Source organism: Dysidea avara, chromosome 4 (assembly GCF_963678975.1).
Source record: "Dysidea avara chromosome 4, odDysAvar1.4, whole genome shotgun sequence".
NCBI classification, from domain to species: domain Eukaryota; kingdom Metazoa; phylum Porifera; class Demospongiae; order Dictyoceratida; family Dysideidae; genus Dysidea; species Dysidea avara.
This window is the reverse complement of record NC_089275.1, coordinates 30,484,185-30,509,781: the sequence shown is the minus strand read 5'-3', so window position 1 is coordinate 30,509,781 and position 25,597 is coordinate 30,484,185. Positions and strand designations below refer to the sequence as shown.

The following is a 25,597-nucleotide window of genomic DNA, read 5'->3' as shown; positions in this document are numbered from 1 at the left end:
GGTGGTAGCTTTGTAGCTGAACTCTCTAAAAGGTGACTTCTTCTAGTTGAACTCTCTACAGGGTGATCTTTTCATAGCTGAACTCTCTACAGGATGATTTGTTTGCAGCTGAATTCTCTACATGATGATTTCTTTGTAGCTGAACTCTCTACAGGGTGATTTGTTTGTAGCTGAACTCCCTACAAGGTAACTTCTTCTCGCTGATCTATCTACAGGGCGATTTGTTTGTAGCTGAGTTCTCTACATGGTAGTTTCTTTGTAACTGAACTCTCTACAATGTGACTTCTTCTAGCCGAACTCTCTACAGGGTGACTTGTTTCTAGCTGAACTCTCTGCAGCTGATGTGCTTGCAGCTGAACTCTCTACATGGTGGTTTCTTTGTAGCTGAACTCTCTACAAGGTAACTTCTTCTAGCTGATCTTTCTACAGGGTGATTTGTTTGCAACTGAACTCTTTACAAGGTGACAACTTCTAGCTGAACTCTCTACAGAGTGATTGATTTTTTTGCAGCTGAACTCTCTACATGGTGGTTTCTTTGTAACTGAACTCTCTACAGGGTGATTTGTTTGTAGCTGAACTCCCTACAAGGTAACTTCTTCTAGCTGATCTTTCTACCGGGCAATTTGTTTGTAGCTGAGTTCTCTACAGGGTGATTTGTTTGCAGCTGAACTCTGTACATGGTAGTTTCTTTGTAGCTGAACTCTCTACAATGTGACTTATTCTAGCTGAACTCTCTACAGGGTGACTTGTTTCTAGCTGATCTTTCTACAGGGGATTTGTTTGCAGCTGAACTCTCTACATGGTGGTTTCTTTATAGCTGAACTCTCTACAAGGTGACTTCTTCTAGCTGATCTCTTTACAGGGTGATTTGTTTGTATCTGAACTCTCTACAGGTGATTTGTTTGTAGCTGAACTTTCTACAAGGTGATACTTCTAGCTGATCTCTCTACAAGATGACTTATTTCTAACTGAACTCTCAACAGGGTGATCTGTTCATAGTTTAACTTTCTACCGGGTGATTTGTTTGCAGCTTAACTCTCTACATGGTGGTTTCTTTGTAGCTGAACTCTCTACAAGGTAACTTCTTCTAGCTGATCTTTTTACAGGGCATGTTTGTTTGTAGCTGAGTTCTCTACAGGGTGATTTGTTTGCAGCTGAACTCTCTACATGATGGTTTCTTTGTAGCTGAACTCTCTACAAGGTGACTTCTTCTAGCTGATACAGGGTGAATTGTTTCTAGATGAACTCTCTACAGGGTGACTTGCATGTAGCTGAATTGTCTATCAGATTAACTGTTTGTAGCTGAATTCCGTACAGAATATCGTGCAATGTAATATAATTCTGTAATGGAGTAAGTTATAAACGTAGCTGAATGCTTTATTAGGGTGACTGTTCTATTAGAGAATCTCGATCTCGCATTTGCTACACGTAGTTGCCTTTCGAATCATAACTCAGTGGTTTGTAATCCGATTCTTCTGTACTACTGCAAGGACTTTCTATGATGATTATTCCAGCTACACACTGATATTCAGCTCATTGCTCTAAGCGGTTTGCCTGGTAGATGTGCAAACTAATAGTTTGTTTTTTTAATCAAAAAATCGATCGCGTAATTTTGACACAGGTTGGGTTTTGTGTCATATCTCCATGGTCTTTATCTCAATTCCTTTCAAACCACATAAAGGCACTCCTACGATAGTTACTCCATCTACATATAAATTTTCAACTCATTCCTCCAAGGGGTTTACCCTGTAGGCGTGACAGACCTTAGACCTTATTTTACGCACATAATCGGTCATAACTCCGTGTATGTTTATCGGATTCCTACCAAAGTTGGCACTGAGATCCGCCTTAATGAGCCCTTCAAGTGTACCAAATTTCAGCTCTATCCGAGTACGCATTCGTGTTTTATGTAAATATTTTAATAACGACAATTCAGGTGAATTTGGTGCAGCTTGGTCTTGGCACAAAATTCACCTGAATTGTCATTATTAAAATTTTTACCATTAACCCACCATCACAGCCATTTCTTGGCCGCCACCTTGGATTTCACATATTTTTTCACAATAGCCTATCTGAGGGCCGCACTTTTTTTACAGCTTGGCTGTTTTGGATTAGATTTCACTTCTTTTTGTATTTGTATACCCCAAAGCTGGCCTATGGCCGGCTTTAGGGCTTTTTTTAACCTATCATTTTTTCTTTACCACAGGAAGAAGAAAAAAAGAAGCAGGGTGATTTCTTTGTAGCTGACCTCTCTACAAGGTTATCCTTCTAGCTGATCTCTCTACCGGATGACTTGTTTGTAGCTGAACTCTCTACAGGGTGGTTGTTTGTAGCTGAATTTTCTACAGGGCGATTTGTTTGTAGCTGAACTCTCTACATGGTAGTTTCTTTGTACTATAACTATCTACAATAGAACTTCTTCTAGCTGAACTCTCTACAGGGTGACTTGTTTCTAGCTGATCTCGCTACAGGGTGACTTGTTTCTAGCTGAACTCTCTACAGGGTCATTTGTTTGTAGCTGAATTCTCTACAGGGTGACTTGTTTCTAGCTGATCTCTGTACAGGGTGACTTGTTCCTAGCTGAACTCTCTACAGGTGATGAACTCTCTTACATGGTGGTTTCTTTGTAGCTGAACTCTCTACAAGGTGACTTCTTCTAGCTGATCTCTCTACAAGATGACTTGTTTCTAACTGAACTCTCTACAGTGTAATCTGTTCATAGCGGAACTTTCTACTGGGTGATTTGTTTGCAGCTGAACTCTTTGCATGATTGTTTCTTTGTAACTGAACTCTCTACAAGGTAACTTCTTCTAGCTGATCTCTCTACAGGGCAATTTGTTTGAGCTGAACTCTCTACATGATGGTTTCTTTGTAGCTGAACTCTCTATTAGGTACCTTCTTCTGGCTGATCTGACTACAGGGTGACTTGTTTGTAGCTGAATTCCCTACAGAATAACTTGCAATATAATATAATTGAGTAAATTATAAATGCAGCTGAATGCTTTATTAGAGTGACTGTTCTATTAGAGTATCTCGATCTCGCATTTGCTACACGTAGTTGCCTTTCGAATCATAACTCAGTGGTTTGTAATCCGATTCTTCTGTACTACTGCAAGGACTTTCTATGATGATTATTCCCGCTACAGACTGATTTTCAGCTCATTTCTCTAAGAGTTTGCCTGATAGACACTAAAACTAATAGTTTTTTTATTCATAAAAATCGATCGCGTAATTTTGACACAGGTCGGGTTTTGTGTCATATCTCCGTGGTCTTTGTCCCGATTCCTTTCAAACCACAAGAAGGCACTCCTACGATGGTTGCTCTATCCACATAGCAATTTTCAACTGATTCCTCAAAGGAGTTTACCCTGTAGGCGTGACAGACCTTCGACCGTATTTTACGCAAATAATCGGTAATAACTTCGTGAATGTTCATCGGATTCCTACCAAAGTTGGTACAGAGATCCGCCTTAAGGAGCCCTTTAAGTGTGCCAAAGTTCAGCCCGATCCGAGCACGCATTCGTGTTTTATGGCGGATTTTGCGAAGTGTGCGAAATGAAGAAGTAGAAGAAGAAAACGAAGAAATTAAAACGACATTTTGTTCGCTCGTATCTCGGAAATGGCTTGAGCGATTTTCTTCAAATTTGGTGTGTAGACTGCCCTTGCTGGCCGGCACCTCTCTAGCAAATTTGGTTTCAATCGGATAAGGGATCACAGAGCTACATAGGTGTGAAAATTGCGTTTTCTTTCTTCCTGTTAATATACTCACGGGTGGCACGCCGGCTTCTTCGGCCGCACGACACACTACCGTGTGTCTTGATTAGCCTTTGTAAATATGTGCATGTGTGATTTTAATATATTAGGTTTGGTACAAGGCGCGAACACGTGTTGTAGCTTGTTATTTTGTCTTCTCTATTTGGGTGGGGCCTTCATTGGTCATTCAGTGCTATCTAGCCACTATACTACACAACAATCGAGTTTTGTTAATAAAAAAGTTGCACTTCCACACCTACGTACCAGGATAACTAGTGAACGGAATCTGCTGAAATCAGGTAGAGAAGTTAATAAATCATTTTAGAGTGATCTTTCAGTAGTTTACAAGGAATCAGATTAAAATCCACTGAGCTATACTATGAAAGTGAACTAGATGTAACAAGTGCATGATTGAGATACTCTAATAGAACAATCAGCTGCCAATAAGTCAATTTATTAGAACATTCAGCTACAATCAACTCACCATGTAGAGATTTCAGCTAACAACATAGGAAGTTTAAATACAATCAAGTCACCCTTCAACTAGTATCAAAATAACTGTTATTCTGATCTTTTATCTGTTGAATCTGGGGTACCCCAGGGCAGTATTCTCGGTCCACTTCCCTTTATCATGTTTATGAATGATCTACCTAATTCTATTACTGACAGTGAGGCTTTACTCTTTGCAGATGACACCAAATGTTTCAAGCACATTAAGACACCTCCTGGCGAACAACTGTTACAACGTGACCTATGGATATAATTACATGAAAATAACAAGGAGAAAACATCCTGGCCACCTGGTAGACTCCTGTAAGCGTTCGAGCATAAATCGGATGGCTGCAGGTTCGAGGCTACCTAGGTCCAGTCATGGATTTTTTCTCCTTTCTCCAACTTTTCAAACACATCTTAAGTAGCTAAAGCCTTTGAGCAGGCTGTAGGACCAGGTGTCCTACAGACCTTCAGCACTTGTGCTGTAAAGCATTAATAAATAGACATTGACAACCTCTTTAGCTGGAGTACATCCTCAAATTTACACTTTAACTCATCTAAAAGCTGCCATTTATCTTTTAACCGGAAGTCTCCTACATCATATACTATTAGTGGTAACATAATCATTACTAAACAATCACATAAAGATCTCGGAGTTACATTAAGTGATAATCTTGAATGGAAAACTCATCATGAAATTATTTTAAGTAAAGCTTATAAGACATTGGGTCTTGTACGAAGAACCTTCAGTTCATCTATACCACCACTGACTAAAGTTAAGCTATACGTATCTCTAATCAGATCTCAGCTCATGTACTGGTCCCCTATCTGGCGTCCATATTTAGTGAAAGACATCAGTAACCTAGAACATCTTCAGAGACAAGCCACAAAGTATATTTTGAACGATTACATTTCTGACTATAAAACTAGAATTCTCAAACTAGAGCTTCTCCCATTAATGTACACCTTTGAACTTTCAGACATCATGTTTTTCATCAAATCTATCAAAAATCCAACCAGTAGTTTCAACATTCACCATTTCATTTCCTTCTCTACCAGTGCCAGATCAGGAGGCTTCAAATTACATCACAATCCCTCCACCACTAACAAGCAACGACACTTTTACTTTGTAAGGATCTGTCGCTTATGGAATGCGCTTCCATTAATTGACGTCCCTGTAGTCGGTGTGTTACTGATCATTTCTCGATTAAGTACACACTGTTTTAGACAATTTATCATGTGTTCTTTTATTATTATTTTATAATTACTACTTTTGGCTGTAGGAACAAGCCTACAGACCTTTAGTACACCATGTGTATTGTCAATTCTTGTATCTGTGTGTGTACCTAAGCTCATGCTTGTATGTGTGTACTATAAAGCATTAATAAATAAATAATAAATAAATAAAAACAAATAGTCCTGTAGTGAGTTTAGTTACAAACAAGTCACCCTCTAGAGAGTTCAACTACAAACAAGTCACCCTGAAGACAGTTCAGCAAACAAATCACTCTGCAGAGAGTTCAGCTACATTTCAAGTCACCCTGTAAAGAGCTCACTAGAGATCAGTTAGAAACAATTCACTGTGTAGAGATCAGCTAGAATCATATCACCCTGTAGAGAGATCAGCTAGAAACAAGTCACCCTGTAGAGAGTTCAGCTGGAAACAAGCCACCCATAGAGAGATGAGCTAGAAACAAATCACCCTATACAGAGTTCAGCTACATTTTGTATATAGAGTGTTTCAGCTAGAAAGAAGTAATCCTGTGGAGAGTCCAGCAACAAACAAACTCTTTCAGTAGAAAGATCAGCTAGAAGCAAGTTATCCTGCAAAGAGTTCAAATCCATTTGAAGTCACCCTGTAGAGAGATCAAACAATCTTGTGAAGAGATAAGCTACATTTCACCCTGTTGAGAGATCACTCAAAAAAAGTAACCTTGTAAAGACACAAGCTACATTTCGAATCATCCTGTAGAGAAGTCAGCTCAAAACAAATCACCCAGTAGAGAGATCTGGTAGAAACAAGTCACCCTGTAGAGAAATCAGCTACCAACAATTCACCCTGTAGAGATCAACTAGAAGCAAATCATTTTGTAGAGAGATCAGCTAGAAATAAGTTATCCTGTAGACAGTTTAGTTGGAAACAAGTCACCCTGTAGATATCAGCTAGAAACAAATCATTTTGTAGAGAGATCAGCTAGAAATAAGTTACCCTGTAGGGAGATCAGAAAAACAAAAACAAACCACCCAGAGAGAATTCAGCTACATTTCGTAGAGAGATTCAGTTAGAAATAAGCAACGCTGTAGAGAGTTAAGCTCCAAACAAACTCTTTCAGTAGAGAGATCAGCTAGAAGCAAGTTATCCTGCAAAGGTACATTAATTTTGAAGTCACCCTGTAGAGAGATCAGCTCAAAACCAACCACCCAGTAGAGAGATCTGGTAGAAACAAGTCACACTGTAGAGAGTTAAGCCAGTAAGAAGTCAGTGCAAGTCACCCTATAGAGAAATCAGCTAGGAAAAAATGCCTGTAGAAAGATCAGCTAGAAACAAGTCACGCTGTAGTGAGATTAGCTACATTTCAATCACCTTGTAGAAAGATCAGCTTGAAACAAACACCCCAAAGAAGGATCGGTTAGAAACAATCAAGTCACCCTGTAGAGAGATTAGCTAGAAAAAATCCCCCTACAGAAAGATCAGCTTGAAACAAATCACTCTGTTGAAAGATTAGTTAGAAACAAGTCATCCTGTAGAGAGATCAGATAGAATGAAGTCCACACCGTGTAGCACTACCAGAGAACAGTGCCATGAAACACTTATGGACTATCCATGAACAGTAATAATCTCCACTAAGTACCATGAAAGTCATTTCATTGATATTTCATTGTAATATCGATGCCATGAAATACTCATGAAGTTGAGATTTCATGGTAATTTTATAACACTGACAAATTATTTCATGGCACAAGAAAATTTCATGGTTGCTGTGGCCATGAATTGTTAAATTTTCATAGGCAGTGTCCATGAATTGTCAAATTTTCATAGGCGGTCTCCATGAATTTTTATAGGCAGTGTCCTTGAAAACTACACAAAATTTCTTGGTTTACAGTACCATCACATTTTCATAGGCTCTTCACTCGGAATTCAGCTAGAAACAAGTTAGATCAGCTAGAAAAAAATCATGCTGTAGAGAGATCAGCAACAAAAAATCACTCTATAGAGAAATTAGCTGGAAACAAGGCACCCTGTAGAGAGATCAACGTGATCAAGTCATCCTGTAAGAGCCCAACTAATCCCATGGAGAATCCAGCTATGAACAAATCTTTCAGTAGAAAGATCAGCTAGACCCTGCACAGTATTCAGTTAGAAACAAATCCCCTGTAGAGAGATCAGTTAGGCAAGTTACCCTGTTACCTACAAAGAGTTCAACTATTTTCAAGTCAACCTATAGAGAGCTCAGTAAAAACAAGGAGCTCTGTAGAGAGATCAGTTATATAGAAACAAATCACCCTGTAGAGAAATCAGCCAGAAACAAATCACGCTGTAGAGAAATCAGCTGGATCAAGTCACCCAGGAGGGTGTTCAACTACAGTTCAAGTCACCCTGCAGAGTGTAGCTAGAAACAAGTCACCCTGTAGAGAGTTCAGATGGAAACAAGTCACCTTGTAGAAAGATCAGCTAGAAACAATTCACCCTGTAGAGAGATCAGCCAGAAACAAGTCACCCTGTAGAGAGATAAGCTGGAAATAGGATAGAATTCAGCTACATTTTGTAGAGTGTTTCAGCTAGAAATAAGCCACCATGTGGTAAGTTCAACTACAAACCATTCATCATGTAGTCAACGAGTACAGTTACATTATGAGGCTCCCTATACAACTACATACGTACACATTTTCCAGTAGAGTATTCAACTGCGAACAGTTTAACCTGTGTGACTTATTTTTATGATTAATCAACACAACTAAAAATTATTGCGTAAAGTACATGTAGCTAAAGACATCATTAAAATCTTCTTCTTCATAATAATTTTCTCATCTGTGGTAAAGAAAAGACAAGTTAAAAGAAATACCTAAAGCTGGCTTTAGGTATGAAATTACAAAAAGAGCTGATATCTAATCAAACACAGCCAAGCTGTAAAAAAAGAGTGCAGCCTAAAAAAGCTAGGTTGAAAAATAATGTGAGCCTCAACACAAATTCACCTGAATTGTTGTTATTATTTTTTTTCGGTTAGCTAGCTAACCTATCATCACAGCCATTTCTTGGCCGCCACCTTTACAGCTTGGCTGTTTTTGATTAGATTACATATAGCCACAACGCGGCACAGGACTGGATTGTTTTATCTGCTTTACAGTAGATAACCAGTGACGGCATGCATGGCTATACAGTTTTTTATTTTTTTAATTTTTTTTTTTTTAACCCGGGCTTGATGGACTACCCTACCCCAAGCACAGATTGCAAGTGCTGGCCAACTGAACAAAATTAAGCAGACAAATGGGATTCCACAGTCACTAAGTCCACTGACTGTGGAGTCCTGGTGTAAACACCAATGGAAGACCGTGCCCCACGAATACACTGAATTGCCGAGCGCAACAACGAAACGTTCAGGCAACAACGCAGCCAACCCAGAACCACAGAATAATCATCTCCCCACTTTTTGGCCAGAAGAGAAGCAAGTCGCTTATAAAAAACCGTAGCCTCATGGGCTAAACCGCCGGTGGCAGCCAAAACAATTGGAGTGAGGGTGGCATGCTCCACTTCTCGAACCCGCTGACCATAAGCACGATGCTTAATCTTTTCATGCTTCCTAAAGGTGGACGACAGAGAGGAGGAACTATTAGAAGGAGCAAAAGGGTTAAAAACACAGACATCAATGAAACATCTCTCCGAACGACCACCCCAGAAGCCGTTTACAGCAACATCCAAGCGAGCCGAATCCTGAGTATTAGAGGTGGCAAGAGGGAGCTCAGGATTATACAGTAATAGTCTCGCGAATCCTGAGTATTAGAGGTGGCAAGAGGGAACTCTGGCTATACAGTAGTAGTCTCGCGTGGCCAGACCGCTATTTCAGCGAAGGAGCTTATCGATTAGAGATTATAAGCACCCCCCGCGCAGAATACAGTAGCTAGCTAGCTACTGACAGGTGGACGTACATGTTATTAACAACTATACTTACCAAGCGCCGCTGTGCCTACCTCGGTAGCAGTTTTCACACACACGCAGTTTCTTTTTGTTGGTATTGCAAAATAAAAAGCGTTTCTCATCTCGTTTCGCATTAATATGCGGATCGTGTAACGGATCATTAATTACTGTAGTCGATTGGACGACCGGTAGCCAGACAGTGCGTCTGGTTGCAACATGGTCTGTTACTATTATTATTGTGCCATATTGACTTGGCATTGGTTTGATTAGGTTTGACCTGATGATCATTCCCGCCTTCACCGTCTTGTAGTTTATAGCTAGACTCAGGGTAGCTACCCTAGCCTCACTTCTTGACTGAGATTATCTGCACACCTACAACGTAAACAAATCTACTAGAACCTGCATTGGCTCACTTGTTTTTTAGCTTATGTCAAATACTTGAAATAGTAGTTTTAGTGTTGTGATTTTCAGATACTAATTAAGCTTCCTTGCTATAGCTATATTATATGCACCATTAGGATTTCCCACTAGCACACCTTACTGGTAATGGCTTGGACACTGTTTATACATGCCCTAGCCATTGGTACAACTGTACAATATTCATGGTGTGTGTACTAGCTACATTATGATTACATCGACTCATTCTGATTACAGTGACAACCGCGACTGATTCACGTGGTCTTCTGGACTATAGAACCTTATACGCAAATTAATCATCTTGCATGTATACCAGATGTCTTGCATTTACCTGGCTCCCATCACGTATACAACTCTGTTCAGTTGTTTTCCAAGTGTAATTTAGAGTTCTGACAACCATTTGCTTTCAATACCTTTTATGGTGGGCAATCAAGAGAATTATTATCAAGTCTACCAGTTGGGCGCTGGAGGGTTTGCACAGAAGGCAGAGCCTGTACGAGGTGCTTCACCACTAGCCCAGGGAACCTAAGCGAAAATCGTTGAATTTAGTATAGTGGGACAAATGCTGAAAAAAAGCCTACCTCAGCGTGACTTCGATCTGCAGGCCACCCGGATACTGGCCAAGCGCCACACTCAGTGAGTGGTAAAACTAATTGCCACTGTAATAGCAGTCCATCAGAATTCATAGCTATCATTATATGTGACCGTCTCAGCAAAAACCCGACTTGTTCGCACAAACATGTGTATTAGGCCCCTATTTGGTGATTATTAGTTTCTCATCCACCGCCCGAATCCTTCTTAAGCTACCGCATGGTAGCCATTATTTACTCTGTGCATGCTTAGAAGAACACGTGATACCAAACTGTTACAATTATTTGTTGATGAACGCTACAATACGCTATATATCGCCAGGAGAACTGTTGTTTTCCTTAGCAAATTGCTGCAGTGCCAGCTGCAATCGTGTTCTATCGACTTCATCAAAGCAGGCTTTCAGTTGACTGTCGAAAAACAGTTGGCGATCACGAAAAGTAGAATCAGCTGCTGAAGGAAATGCTTGTAGTAAGAAAGAAAGACAATTTGGACAAGGTCTGTACATTATGATTATGATTATGATAACTGAAAACACAGTTACAAACTGATATGTTCAGGTAAGGAAAAAACATTACGAATCACATAGATAAGAGTCAATTATAATTTATCTAAAAATACTTGTAGAGATTGGGATTCTATTGTGTCAGTTGGTAAATTGTTCCAATCGCGGATAGATTTGGGGTAATAGCTGAATTTATAATGATCTGTTCTAGCAAACGGAATCTCAAAATGGAAGGGGTAGTGGTGGCGGGTGGGATGTGTGGTGTTAGTGAAATAATTTGGGACTGTTAAGACTGATGAGGAGTAAACAATGTTGTAGAATACTTTTAATCTAGTCACATATCGTCGGTGTTGAAGTGATGGCCATTGTAGATCTGCTAACATAGATGTAACACTACTGTTATATCGGTAGTCTGACTTGACCCAACGAGCAGCACGTCGTTGTACCATTTCTATACTTTGTATCTCCTTCTGCAAGTAGGGGTCCCATACTGCCGATCCATACTCCAACAGTGGTCTCACTATACTGGTGCAGGCTAAACATTTAGTTTCTGCAGAACATCTATAAAGGTTACGTTTAACAAAATTTAGCATCCTTGTTGCTTTAGAGATAACTTGATTGATATGAGGTGTAAATGACATTTTTGAGTCTAAGAGAATTCCTAAATAAGGGTGTTGGGTAACTCGCTGCAAAAAGGTGGGGACTATTCTACGGAACGGAACGGAACGGAACGGAACGGAATGATGGACTAAACTGCGGAACGGAATGCTTTCTCAGATTGAAGCTTGCAGCTTACCATTGCTGTACAAGTTATCAGTGGCACTTCCAGCAGGTAATCAAACGTACCCCAAGAAAGATAAAACGAATTTAAGGATCGATTGTGGGTTCTTGTTGGTTGTCATTAGTAACGAAGTACTAATTGTGGGAATGGCTGACTCAGTGATTTCATCTTCGGATATATCAAGTAGGGAACTTAATGCATGACTTTTTTTTACTAGTATGTGAGTTATTTTTACTTACTTGACTTTAGAATGTAGTCTGAGGCCCAGCCTTTCTAATCGGCATAAATTAATCAGTATGTGTATAGCTACACTACAAAGGAAACAAGTATGGTGACAAGCTGAATCAACTCAGTCTAAGTAGAATCTAAAGGAATTTTGTGCAGTGTGTGAGGAGCAAACATTCAGATACCTCAAGGAGGCTATATTGTGTGAACATCAATGATTCATTAACAGAGTAGTGGACTATTGTCAGATATCTCAGCCTGAGTACTGAGTTGAATTCTGGATGGGGTCTATTTTACAGAATGGAGTGCTTTCTGAATCAACTTGCAGCTTGGCTAGCTGCTATCATTGCTGAAATTGCATTTTATCAGTGGAACCTCCAGGAAAATGGAATAGGATAATTATAAAACATTAATTAAGTGATTGTTTAGGTAATCATGACTTTATTCAGTCTAATAAACAGAATATATGGTTGATTGAGTGAGGTATCACTTTCAGAATGTTCAGACGACCAGTGATGAGATGCATGGATTCATCGAATTTTTGTTGTGGTTGGAGACATTAAATATCCAAAAGCAAACTGACTGTATAATATTAATTCACTTTCTTTATATTTTCTCAATTTTGAGCCTGTATACAAATAATTGAATTTTCCTTGTCAATAGAAATCCTAGAATAAGATGGGAGAGAAACTTATCTTTGTTTACCTATACTGTACAACCAAGAGTTCGTAATACTGATTTGTATGGGGGAGAGTGTCTAACTCTCAGTATGGCCTGTACAAAAACCCTGTGTAAAGTTCACCTTTCATCAAATCAACACCTTTACTGGGGGATAGAAAACTGTTGATTAGAGTTGCTGAAGAAGGTAAAGCCTTTGTTCTGAAATAAGGCCGAGGTGTTACTTTAAGCAGGGTGTTTGGTGAATGCATTCAAGTTAGACACTCCCCACCTTATTATGAACTCTTGGTACAACTTCAAAGGAAATGAAGAAAGCATACACTACAGTAAGGTGAATTACAGACTAGTGAGATCTTGGTTAATTAATGACAGTGGTTGGAGATTAAGTGTGGTAGCTTCTTGCTCTTGAATATGTTGCAAAGTGGAAGTACAAATCAAAATGGGATATCAATTTCATTATGAAAAATTTGTATACATAAATAATCTAGCATTACTATTTCATTTGTCCTCCACTTAAACCTGTTACAACAGTACTAGTGTCAGTAAATTGGCAATGAGTCTACCTTGAAATCTCAACTCTAGAGTAGATCCAACACAGGACAGCCCGCACTGTAACAAATACATGTGATCCCATTGTAATTTCATGGACCAGCTGGACTGGGAATCACTTGAAAATAGACGAACAAATTTAACCTGTTTTGTTTGAAGTGAAGCATGTGAAATGTTACACTTAAGAAATCCTAGGATTCTTAGGTGGTATGTAATTAATGTGAGTGTTCCATTTCAGGTCTGACTAGATACATTGAAATTACACACACATCCTGGTCCAAATCACGTTTGCTTGGTGGCTACGGGCATGGTTTCACATGCGGCTTATAATAGAGATTTGGCTGATCTTGGAGTTTGACATTTAGCCTGATTCAAGGCTAGCAGTCAGACACATCCTTGAATTGTGCAACAGATAAAATCAGCTCACTATTGAATACGGCATTAGTCCACTGCACCAGCTGTTAATATATAAATAACTCCATGCATACATTTCAGTGATGTTTGCCAGAATATACCCTCCTTGCGGTCTGCCAAAATATTTGCTCCTCACACACTGCACAAAATTCTTCAAGTTTTAATTCAGCTGGCTCTTTCCTGTTACCAGTATCTTCCTGCTTGCTTTATTTATACACTGACTTATGACTTAAAGACCGGCCCAGACTGTTTTGTAAAGTCTAAATAAGAAAAACAGCTCACATAAAGTTCCCTTCCGTATGGATGAACATCACTGATACAGCTCATCCCACAATAATACTTCGTTACTAATGACAACCAACAAAAACCCACAATCGATCCGTTAATTCTTTTTATCTTATGTTTAACCACCCACTGGAGATTCCACTGCTAACTTATAAGGGAAGTTTCAGCAATGGTAAGTTGCAAGCTTCAGTTTGAGAAAGCGTTCCGTTCCGTGGTTTAGTCCATCATTCCGTTCCGTTCCGTTCCGTTCCGTTCCGTAGAATAGTCCCCACCCTGCAAAAAGTAATTTCTGATAGTATAGTTGAAAGTAGAGGAGGATGTTAGTCTACTACAGGTAAGTACCACACACTTGGAAGTGTTTAATTCCATTAACCAAGTTTCAGTCCACTTTAATATAAGGTTGAGGTCATGTTATTATTATTATTATTATTATTATTATTATCAAATTTACCACAATGGAAGGCATACACAAAAGGCAAAGCCTGTACAAGGTGTCAGCCACAAAAAAGAACACTACAACTACAAAAATATACAACAAACAAATAATTACAAAACTGCACAACAATACAAAAACATCAATTAAAACACACATAATGGTATAATGAATGCCGGAAGGATTTTGGATTGTAATAATAATTGATATTGCTGACTATTGATAGTTCGATATAATATGCAATCATCAGTGTGTTAATATTATAAAATAATGGCATAATGGTAATACCCTCCCGCCCGCATCATAATAATTAAAAAGGCTGGATGAGAAACTAACAATCACCAAATAGAGGCCTTCGAAATAATAAAATAATTCATAAAATATTACGCATGCCACAAAAAAAAAACTACGCAAGTTTTTTTATGGGGCCAGTACTTGAAGAATGAAGACTCAGATCAATTAAAACTATATACCATCTTATTCGCCTGTTCATGGAGAGTTCGAAAATCTTTGTTTTGTTTCTCTAGCTCTAATAGTATGCGTGTCACGTGCGTTTGTTTACGATACGGTAAACGTAAACAAGATCGTCATCATTTGTTCTACCAAACCGCCTTCATATCTACATACGAAAGTATCTACAGGGCTAATACTATACCTTGGCTGATGTGCTGATCCATGGTGAACGTTCTAAGCCAAATTGCAAAGTTGTAGACTAATCCAAACGGAAGTTATGGCTGCGAATGTAAGTGCCTGTAGTTTATTTTCATTATAGTCGCTGTACAAATCGATTATCTTGCTCTTTCTACTGTCTACCTCTATAATTACAAAACTACACACCACAGACAGCTGAAACTTTGGTGGTCCATTCCTTGGGCAAAAAACAATTTAAAAATTTTTTTTTTTTTATTGTGCGAACAAGTCGGGTTTTTGCTGAGATGGTCACATATATAAAGCTGAAATGCTGTCTGTCTGTCAGCATTCCTCAACACGAAAGTTCAGTGAAATTCTTTCTATAAACCACATGCATGACCGTAAATAAACACCTAGCTATGCTATTCAACTTGCCTATGGGTTTATAAACACTTTTTAGGCCAATGAAACTTGATTACCAGTTTCTCGCTCATATTTTTGAAAATTTGATGCGGGAGGGCGGTTATTATTCATTATTCATTATTTTCCAAAAGCACAACACACATCCCAAACATGAAGATTTCTGCCAAAAAGCAGTGAGATCTACATTGATTACTCTTGCATTAAATAGCTAAACTACGTTACTAATCCATATAACAAGTGGTTTTTCCATTGGAGTATAGCTGATTGCTCTGTTAGAGTAAAAGTGTCTGCTCTATTAGAGTATTTCAATCTGAAATACCAATAATGAAATTCCATGCGGGTGTATCAAAAGCATGCGGGCGATGACGCGAAACTGCTAATCAAGTTTCATTGGCCTAATAGTTGAATGTATGCGAGTATGTACATTTCGCTTACAAACTGGATATAGTACCGGCACCGGTTACGAACGTGAACGGCTATTTTACCGGCACAAGTCCATCATTTGCTGGACTATCAAACAAACCAGTTGTCTCTAGGCGAGCTAGAGTTGGTACGCGTTCAATATGCTCCGAGCATTCGACTTTAGGGGATGTGTCTAGTAGGTTGCCCCGAGCATTCAACTTTAGGGGATGCGAAAAGTAGTTCCTTAGCGTTAGGGTAGGCTAGGGTTCAGTTTTGCTTTCTTCTTCACTATTGTTATAATAGAAGTCACTTCAGTCGGATGTTTATAAGGTAGAAACTAAAAGAGGTGAGTAGCTGCAGCACCAGTGGTATAATGGTTATGAGCATTGCTTATGAGTATATACGGATTCCCGGGTTCGAGTCCCTGCTGAGACAACTTTTTTTTCGTTTTCTTAGGTTTTTGTCTAAGTTTTTTTTAATGCACGTGACTGCTGGCACTATATAACTCGCCTTTGGCTTAATGGTCAAGTCATGCACTTCCTAATCCCAATGCTGTGTGCAACATGAGGGTTCAAATCTTCGAATATGTGCTGGTCACTGTAAAGTACTAATTATACAACCAAGTACTAAGAATAACACGAAATGCGGTTAAAAATACGTAATAAATAATAATGAATGAATAAATAAATAAATAAATAAATAATGTTTGAGAAAACTACAAGGCCTAGAGACATGAACTAAGTGGTGATAGAAATGAAGAAGGAATGATATCTGATATACAACATCTCCCTGGTCTCGGTTTGAGTGATCATGTTTGTCTCAAATTTGTTTTAACATGTTATGGTACGTACGTCCATGATAACAAGCCAAGGTACAACCTTCATCAAGCTGATTTTGACAGGATGTGGACTTTGCTGGAGGCTATTGACTGGGATGATACATTAAGTTCCTTAGACATTCATCAAGCCTGGGATGTATTTGCCTCTCGTTATGAGTCAGTTCTTAAGGAATGTATACCCTGCCATGCACTTAAAATGAAGAAGAAAAACATTTATATGAAACGTGAAGCATTTCGTATGAAGAAGAAAAAATGTAAGCTTTGGAAACACTATAAGCTATCTGGCACAAAGACAGACTATTCACTATATAGCAAAGCCAGAAATGAGCTGCGTAGTTTGACAAGGTCTCTTCGCAAGTCATATGAAGAGAAAATCGCCTCCAATATTAAAACTAACCAGAAAGTATTTTGGAAATATGCAAACTCCAGATTAAAATCAAAGTCTAGTATCAATTGTCTACAACATGCTGATGGCTCCATGACACACTCCAACACTGAGATGGCTAATGTTTTCAACAATCATTTTGCCAGTGTATATACTAGAGAGGATATATCCTCAGTACCTTCATTTCATTTTGATCACACAGTACCAACACTTAATGATGTCGATATAACACCATCCATTGTACTTGACAGGTTAGAGAAAATCAATGTAAACAAATCATCAGGACCTGACGGTTGGCCTCTACTCATTAAAGGAAACTGCTTTACAACTTAGTGTTCCATTGTGTATACTGTTTAAAAAGTCACTTAGTAGTAGCTGTCTCCCTAGTAGTTGGAAACACGCCCATGTCACACCAATTCACAAGAAGGGAAATCGTTCTGCTGCTGATAACTACCGTCCAATAAGTTTAACATCACCTATAGTCTGAATTTTGGAGTCAATCATTAAAGATCATGTCACACACCACATGCTCACTAACAGTTTATTTTCTCCAAGCCAACATGGTTTCATTGCTGGCAGGTCGTGCACAACACAGCTTCTTACAGCAATGGACTACTGGACCCAATCACTTAATGATGGCTATCCTGTTGACATTATATATTTAGATTTCCGAAAGGCGTTTGATTCTGTCCCTCATAATCGACTACTGATGAAATTGAAGGCATATGGCATGGGCGGGTCTCTACTAAGATGGGTACAGAATTTTCTTTCTGGTAGAAGGCAACGAATTGTGCTTAATGGTGATCACTCTAGTTGGTCCACAGTCTCTAGCGGGGTTCCCCAAGGTTCAGTCCTTGGCCCCCTACTCTTTCTGTTATATGTTAATGATATTCCGTTATCTGTGGACAGCCCAATCTTACTATTTGCTGATGATGCCAAGATCTTTCGATCAATTAGATGTGAAGCCGATTACTTACAACTTCAACGGGATATTGATATATTGTTTGAATGGTCGAGAACCTGGTTGCTTAATTTTAATATTAGCAAGTGTTATGTTTTGCATTTAGGTCTCACCCACTCCTATGGAAATTATGATTATTATGATTATGATTAAATACGGGTAAAGGCACAGCCTGCATACCCGATCAATGCAGTAATTATACAAAAATAACTCTTGAATCAATTAAATGACTTATACAAAAATAAATCTTGAATCAATTAAATGACTATCTAATAATGATTTAAAAGTGTTAATCGAAGAACTATTTACAACATAATTAGGCAAACTATTCCAATTGTTGGTGATTCTATTGATAAAGTAATTAGATCTACACAATAGTCTTGAGCGTTCCTTAAGCAATTTGAATTGATGCCCCCTGGTAATAGATCTTGAGTACGTATATATATATCAGTAAAATCGGTAGTGAAATAATTGTTAAGAATTTTGAAAAGAAATATTAGATCACCTCTCAATCGTCTATAATGAAAAGATGGCAAATCTAGTTGTGTCAACCTCTCTGAGTAAGATTTGTCTTGAAGTTGTGGGATGAGACGAGTAGCCCTTCGTTGTATCTTCTCTACCTTTCTGTTGTCTAGGATGTAATGAGGCCCCCAAATAGGATTATTGTATTCCAAGATAGGTCGAACTAATGTATTGAACAAACAAGTTAGCATGGTAGAGTCAAGGTATTCAAATGATTTCTTAATCAAACCAAGTACTCGGTTAGATTTGGTAGTAGCTTGAGTGGTGTGATGGTGGAATTTGAGCTGATCGTCAAAAACAATAAATTATTGTATTGACGGTAATGTTATAACATCTACTGAGTCAGTCAAAGATTTGGGAATCATCGTTGACTCTTCTCTGAAGTTTCATAACCATACTGCTATAGTAACTACAAGAGCTAATCGTATACTAGCTGTGATTAATAAATCGTTTGAGTACTTGAACACCAACGTGTTACTCCAACTGTACAAATCTTTTGTTCGTCCCATATTAGAATATGGAAATATTATATGGGGTCCACAGTTCATACTTGATCAGCAGTCAGTTGAAAAAATTCAAAGAAGAGCTACCAAGTTAGTGAGCGAAATTAAAGACTTGCAATATGTTGACAGATTAAACCACCTAAACTTACCATCTCTCAGATATCGACGTCGTAGAGGGGACTTAATTTACACATACGGACTATTTCATAACATGCTGGACATGGATAGCTCATCTTTATTTACCCTTCGATCATCTTCTATAACAAGAGGTCATGATTTAAAGATCTACAAACCACACGCTACCTGCTTGCCACGCCGTCACTTTTATTCAGTAAGAATTATAAATGATTGGAATGGACTCCCATATGACTCAGTTAATGTTCATTCAACCAATTTGTTTAAGACACACCTAGATAGATTTTATTATGATTACCAGTATGATATTGTATAGTTATTTTTGTAGTAGTTTGATTGTTTAGATCAGGTTTTTACAGGCTTTGCCTCCTTACCTGTACCCCCAATAATAATAATAATAATAATAATAGATTCGCCTGTGAATGAAGGCACAACCGTATAATAAGTACACCTGTTCGTGCTGATGACTTGACCGTACGTGTAATTCTATATAACGCCCAGCACCACGCCCTTGCTTAATTACAGATTGCGCGAAGGAGAAGATTATTAAACATCCGCGGAGTGATAGCAGAGCCAGAGGCAAATTTACACGTAAACAACAAGATTACAAGTAAGTTTAAATGTTTGTAACTGTGTATTTTGTATGCAGGATATGCGCTCCAGCGAATAACCAGCTGATTCGCTCGTAAACAACCAGCTGATTCACTCGTGAACAACAAGGTAATGAGTAATGTAATACTTGTAGTTGTATTATACATCTTCATCCTTCATCTGGCTTGCTAGCGGCTGGAATTATTTTCCACCTGGCTTAACTACTAGCTACTCTACTGTGCCGGAGTCAGAAATAAACAAGAAGATGCATTGCTGTGTATAAAACAATATCTCCTGTATGTTGTGCATACATAATATTATAGACTGATGCAGGGGCGGAGGAAGTAGGTGATATGAGGGGGGGGGGAGGGATGAGCTGACCCAGACTAATCTCTGGTTTGGTAAGGTGAGACCATAAAAAAAGGTCACAACCAACTGACAATAGCTTTCCACCTCACCAGCTACGCATTTATAGCTGATAAACTATATAAAAATCCTTACATAGCTCGCTACACACTCACTGCTTTATTAGAGCGACTGCTCTATTAGAGTATCTCGATCTTTATCACGGTTTTCAGCCCCACTCCAAGAAGGATAATTTCGGTGTGATATCATTCTGAGGGGGGGGCTAAGCCCCAGACCGAGGGGGGCTTCAGCCCCCTAGCCCCTTCCCTTTTCGCCGCCTATGGACTGATCACTGTGCCAACTAGTGCCAATGCCACACCGCTGATATACTGGCACACCACCAGTGGCCTCTAGAGGCTCTAGTTACAATAGAGTCTGTTGTGCCATATTGGCTTGATTGGGATCATTAGCTAATTGTGCCATCACCATGTCCCTTGTTCTGTATAGCCTCACTTCACTGCTGAGTCATTTTCAGAGACACGTCACACCTACAATAATAATAAACTTTCAATATAGCTAACTTAACTTGGTTTTTGTGTCAGTTTTGTGGTTTCTGGTGCCAGTTAAACTCTCTCGACTGTGTACGCATGCATATGTATCATTTCCTGTGTATCTTTTCTACACGATCTGCACACACTGTGTTGGCCATGCACTGTTTGTACATGCCCCATTAGTAGGTTGTCCCGTTGGCGATTGTACTTGGTTGTATTTGCCACGGGCGTAGTAATAATAATAATATAGGTACAAGTTGTTCTGTTTTCTTTCCATTTAGCCAACCTTTTATGTACACTGTTTTTTCAGAATCATTTTACTCCACGCCCCCTACCCCCCTGTTTTGGTTGTGAAGCTTTTATGACATCTTTACACTGTTAAAAATAAAGAGTAACCACCACTCTGAGAGTTCCCAGTGTAGGGAGGATTTAACACCCCATGGAGAGTAACCAACACTCTGAAGAGAATAACCATTACTCTGAAGAGTAAGCGACACCACCTTCAGAGCATGTGTTACTCCCCAGTTACTCCTTTAGAGTAACGGTTACTCTCCAGGGGTGTTAAATCGTCCCTACACTGGGAACTCCTTGAGAGTTGTCGTTACTCTTCATTTTAACAGTGTATCTCTCATTGTGCACCTTCCTTTTTTGTGTCACCAAGAGTTAATAATAACTCTCCCATGTTAATTTTGTGTAGCTATTTACATACTGTAGTATAGGTAGGATATAGAGCAGGAGTACAGGTATAATGGTAGGTTATAAGCTCACTTGAAATACATTACTTAAAGGAATGTTACTATCACTAGCAGCACCCATAATCCCATAACCACTTTATATATTATGGCTACCAAGCACCTCAGCATATAGTTTCATGTCACTTGACTTTTGTCACTAAAGTTAAGTAGTTATACTGAGAGAGTGTATACAGGGCAATAAAGTTCTGCACATAATTATAGGAAACATACTGTATGACTTACTTTTCCACTGCCTATGACTTTTCAAGCCAAGCACCATTGTTCACTTACCATTACCATTTTCAAAAAAAAAACACTAACACATTTTTAATGTTTCTTTTGTACTTTAATGTCATTGAGTATTAGCTTTTAAGCAAGTCGATGTTATTAGGCAGGATATACTGGGTACAGTACATATAGATACATGAGCAGACTATACAGGCAATAATGTGATGTAGAATAATTATAGTGCCAGTAGTGTGCCCATTGCCATTTCAAATAAGTATATTTTAATCTTAACAGATGATCACTGTAATTTTATTTTAATCGTTGTACTGTATAATGGAATGTAAATGAATATGAAATGGCTTATTAACTACATCAATTCTGTTCTAAGTATTCATGCATCAGTCATGATCAAGTATCAGATTGGAATGCTGAGAACAGTTTAGCTATGTAGTTACATGGTTGATAGCACATGAATTAGGTGATAACTCTTAAATGTATGTAGTTAACCTACACAATTTTCTGAGAAATGATGATGTGAATGGTGTTGTGTTTATGTCTTCTCAACATTACTTATAATCATAGTACACACACATTACAAAACAAGATGATGTTTATGTGTGCATATAGCTGCCACTGTTATATCAGTGTAGTCTGTAAATATAAAGCTGAACTAAAGGTCACTATGTAATTATACCGAGTGCACTGTAAATTCTATAGAGTATGAATTTCATACCAAGGAGACAATGACTCATGTGGCAGCTTGTTTCATACTTACCGAGGTATTATAGAAGTTGCCAAGGAGTCATCCCTTTGGTGCATGTGAAATTCATATACACTGTACTTTGGAATTTATAGTATGAAAAACACTTTTTAAGTTCACTTCTTTATTAATTGACATGGCTACTTTAGGTTAGTGATTGCCTCTGTATCATGTAGTTATATAATAAAAAATTAATAGTGTTACATAGCTATGGCTTTTAGTCTACTGGGATTTGGTTAGGCTTTAAACACCAATGACTATTTTGCTCTTAGTAGTTAGTTATTGGCATGTCATTCGGAACACAATTTATATTACAGCTTAAATTAAATTGCAATCACAATTTCCTAGCTACTGATTGTTTTCTAATGTAGCTCCTTAGTTGTCAGTTGTGCCTTCAAGTTACAGTAACATTTGACAATACAATACTAGAAGCTGAAATAAACCACAGTAAATTTTACATGATTATACCCTGTTCAGCATTAGCAATATTGTTATCTCTTCCCAGGTTGTATGTAGCTACTCTCCTCTTAAGTCAAACCCACTATATAGTAATAACTTTTCAACTTTAAATCAAAACAAAAATCATTCTAAAGAAATCCTAGTAATTTCCTGGCATTCATGAAGCATCACATCAATAAAGTGAACTGCAACCATAGAATCTCAGAATCCATGTACACTAAAGTAGAACTAAGAAAATGAGTAGCTAGAAACTAGACACAATGCTAGGAGTTCAGCTATATACAAGCAATCACCCTGTAGAGAGTTCAGCTAAAACAAATCAACCTGCAGAGAGATCAACTAAAAACAAATCACCTTATAGAGAGTTCAGCTACAAACAAATTATCCTGTAGAGAGATCGGCTACAAACAAATCCCCCTGTAGTGGGATCAGCTAGAATAAGTCACCTTGTAGAGAGTTCAGCTACAAAGAAACCATCATGTAGAGAGTTCAACTACAAACAAATCACTCTGTAGAGAGTTCAGCTACAAAAAAATCACCCTGTAGAGAGTTCAGCTAGACAAAGTCACCTTATAGAGAGTTCAGCTACAAAGAAACCATCATGTAGAGAGTTCAGGTACAAAGAAACCACCATGTAGAGAGTTTAGCTGCAAACAAGTCTCCTATAGAGAGTTCAGCTAGAAACAAATCACCCTGTAGAGAGACCAGCTAGAAGAGGTCACCTTGTAGAGAGTTCAGCTACAAAAAGAAACCATCCTGTATATAGTTCAGCTACATTTCAAGTCACCCAGTAGAGAGATCAGCTGCAAAAATATCCTGTGGAGAATAATGGGCATGTAATAAATATATGTATATACTTTGTATAATTACTAATAAAATCAAAAATAATTGAAGTGTTAAATATCTTCTTTAAGTTCTTTTCTTCTTCCTGTGGTAAAGAAAAAAAACACATGGGTTTAAAAAGCCCTGAAGTCAGGCATAGGCTGGCTTTGCAGTATACAAATACAAAAAGAAGTGATATCTAATAAAAAGCAGCCAAGCTGTAAAAAAAGGTGTGGCCCTTAGAAAGGCCATGGTGAAAAAAGATGTGAAATCCAAGGTGGCGGCCAAGAAATGGCTGTGATGGTAGGTTAATGGTTAAATTTTCATAACGACAATTCAGGTGAATTTTGTGCCACTTGGTCTTAGCACCAAATTCACCTGAAATGTCGTTATTAAAATTTAACCATTAACCTACCATCAAAGCCATTTCTTGGCTGCCACCTTGGATTTCACATCTTTTTTCACCATTGCCTTTCTGGGGGCTGCACCTTTTTTTACAGCTTGGCTGTTTTTGATTAGATATATAATACGTACATATATTTATTACAGAACTCTCTGCATGGTAGTTTCTTTGTAACTTAACACTCTACAAGGTGACTTCTTCTAGCTGATCTCTTTACAGGGTGAATTGTTTACAGTTCAACTATCTACAAGGTAACTCTTCTTTTAGCTGATCTCTCTACAGGGTTAGTTGAAATATCTACAAGGTGACTTCTTATAGCTGATCTCTCTACAGGGTGATTTGTTTGTAGCTGAATTTTGTACAGGTGATTTGTTTGCAGCTGAGCTCTTTACAGAATGGTTTCTTTGCAGCTGAACTCTCTACAAGGTAACTTCTTCTAGCTGATCTTTCTACACGGTGATTTGTTTGTAGCTGAATTTTCTACAGGGTGATTTGTTTGCAGCTGCACTCTCTACATGGTGGTTTCTTTGTAGCTGAAATCTCTACAAGGTGAATTGATCTAGCTGATCTTTCTACAGGGTGATTTGTTTGTAGCTGAACTCTCTGCAAGAAAACTGCTTCTAACTAATCTCTGTACAGGGTGAATTTTTTGTAGCTGAACTGTCTACAACGTAACTTCTTCTAGCTGATCTCTCTACAAGGTGATTTGTTTGTAGTTGAATTCTGTACAGGTGATTTGTTTGCAGCTGAACTCTTTACAAAATGATTTCTTTGTAGCTGAACTCTCTACAAGGTGCTTTTTGTAGGTGATCTCACTGCAGGTTGATTTGTTTGTAGCTGAACTCACTAAAGGGTGATTTGCTTGTAGCTGAACTCCTTACATTGTGTCTAGTTTCTAGCTGATCTCTCTACAGGGTGATTTGTTTGTAGCCGATGTCTCTACAAGATGATTTGTGTGTAGCTGATCTCTCTGCAGGTTGATTTATTTGTAGCTGATCTCTCTACAAGGTAATTTGTTTGTAGCTGAACTATCTATAAGGTGAGGTTTGTTTGTGGCTGATCTCTCTGCAGGTTGATTTGTTTTAGCTGAACTCTCTACAGGGTAATTTTCTTGTAGCTGAACTCCTTACATTGTGTCTAGTTTCTAGCTGATCTCTCTACAGGGTGATTTGTTTGTAGCTGATCTCTCTACAAGTTGATTCGTTTGCAGCTGATCTCTCTGCAGGTTGATTTGTTTTAGATAAACTCTCTACAAGGTGATTTGTTTCTAGCTTATCTCTCTACAAGTTGATTTGTGTGTAACTGATCTCTCTACAAGCTAATTTGTTTGTAGCTGATCTCTCTGCAGGTTGATTTGTTTCTAGATGATCTCTCTACAGGTTGATTTGTTTGTTGCTGATCGCTCTAAAGGTTGATTTGTTTGTAGCTGAACTCTCTGTAAAGTGTTTTGTTTGTAGTTGATCTCTCTACAAGGTGATATTTTGTAGCTGACCTCTCTTCAGGTTGATTTGCTTCTAGCTGATCGCTCTACAGGTTGATTTGTTTGTAGGTGAACTCTCTACAAGGTGATTTGCTTGTAGCCGAACTCCTTACATTGTGTCTAGTTTCTAGCTGATCTCTCTACAGGGTGATTTGTTTGTAGCTGATATCT

General features: G+C 38.4%; 2 protein-coding genes across 2 annotated transcripts; both read left to right on the top strand.

The window, feature by feature from the left end:
- Window positions 1-16,473: 16,473 nt before the first annotated feature.
- LOC136253746 (uncharacterized) lies at window positions 16,474-17,265 on the top strand. Its single transcript, XM_066046404.1, has one exon. The coding sequence runs from the start codon at window positions 16,474-16,476 to the stop codon at window positions 17,263-17,265; it is 792 nt and encodes a 263-aa protein (XP_065902476.1).
- A 274-nt stretch (window positions 17,266-17,539) lies between these two features.
- Window positions 17,540-18,046, top strand: LOC136253745 (uncharacterized). Its single transcript, XM_066046403.1, has one exon. The coding sequence runs from the start codon at window positions 17,540-17,542 to the stop codon at window positions 18,044-18,046; it is 507 nt and encodes a 168-aa protein (XP_065902475.1).
- Window positions 18,047-25,597: the final 7,551 nt, after the last annotated feature.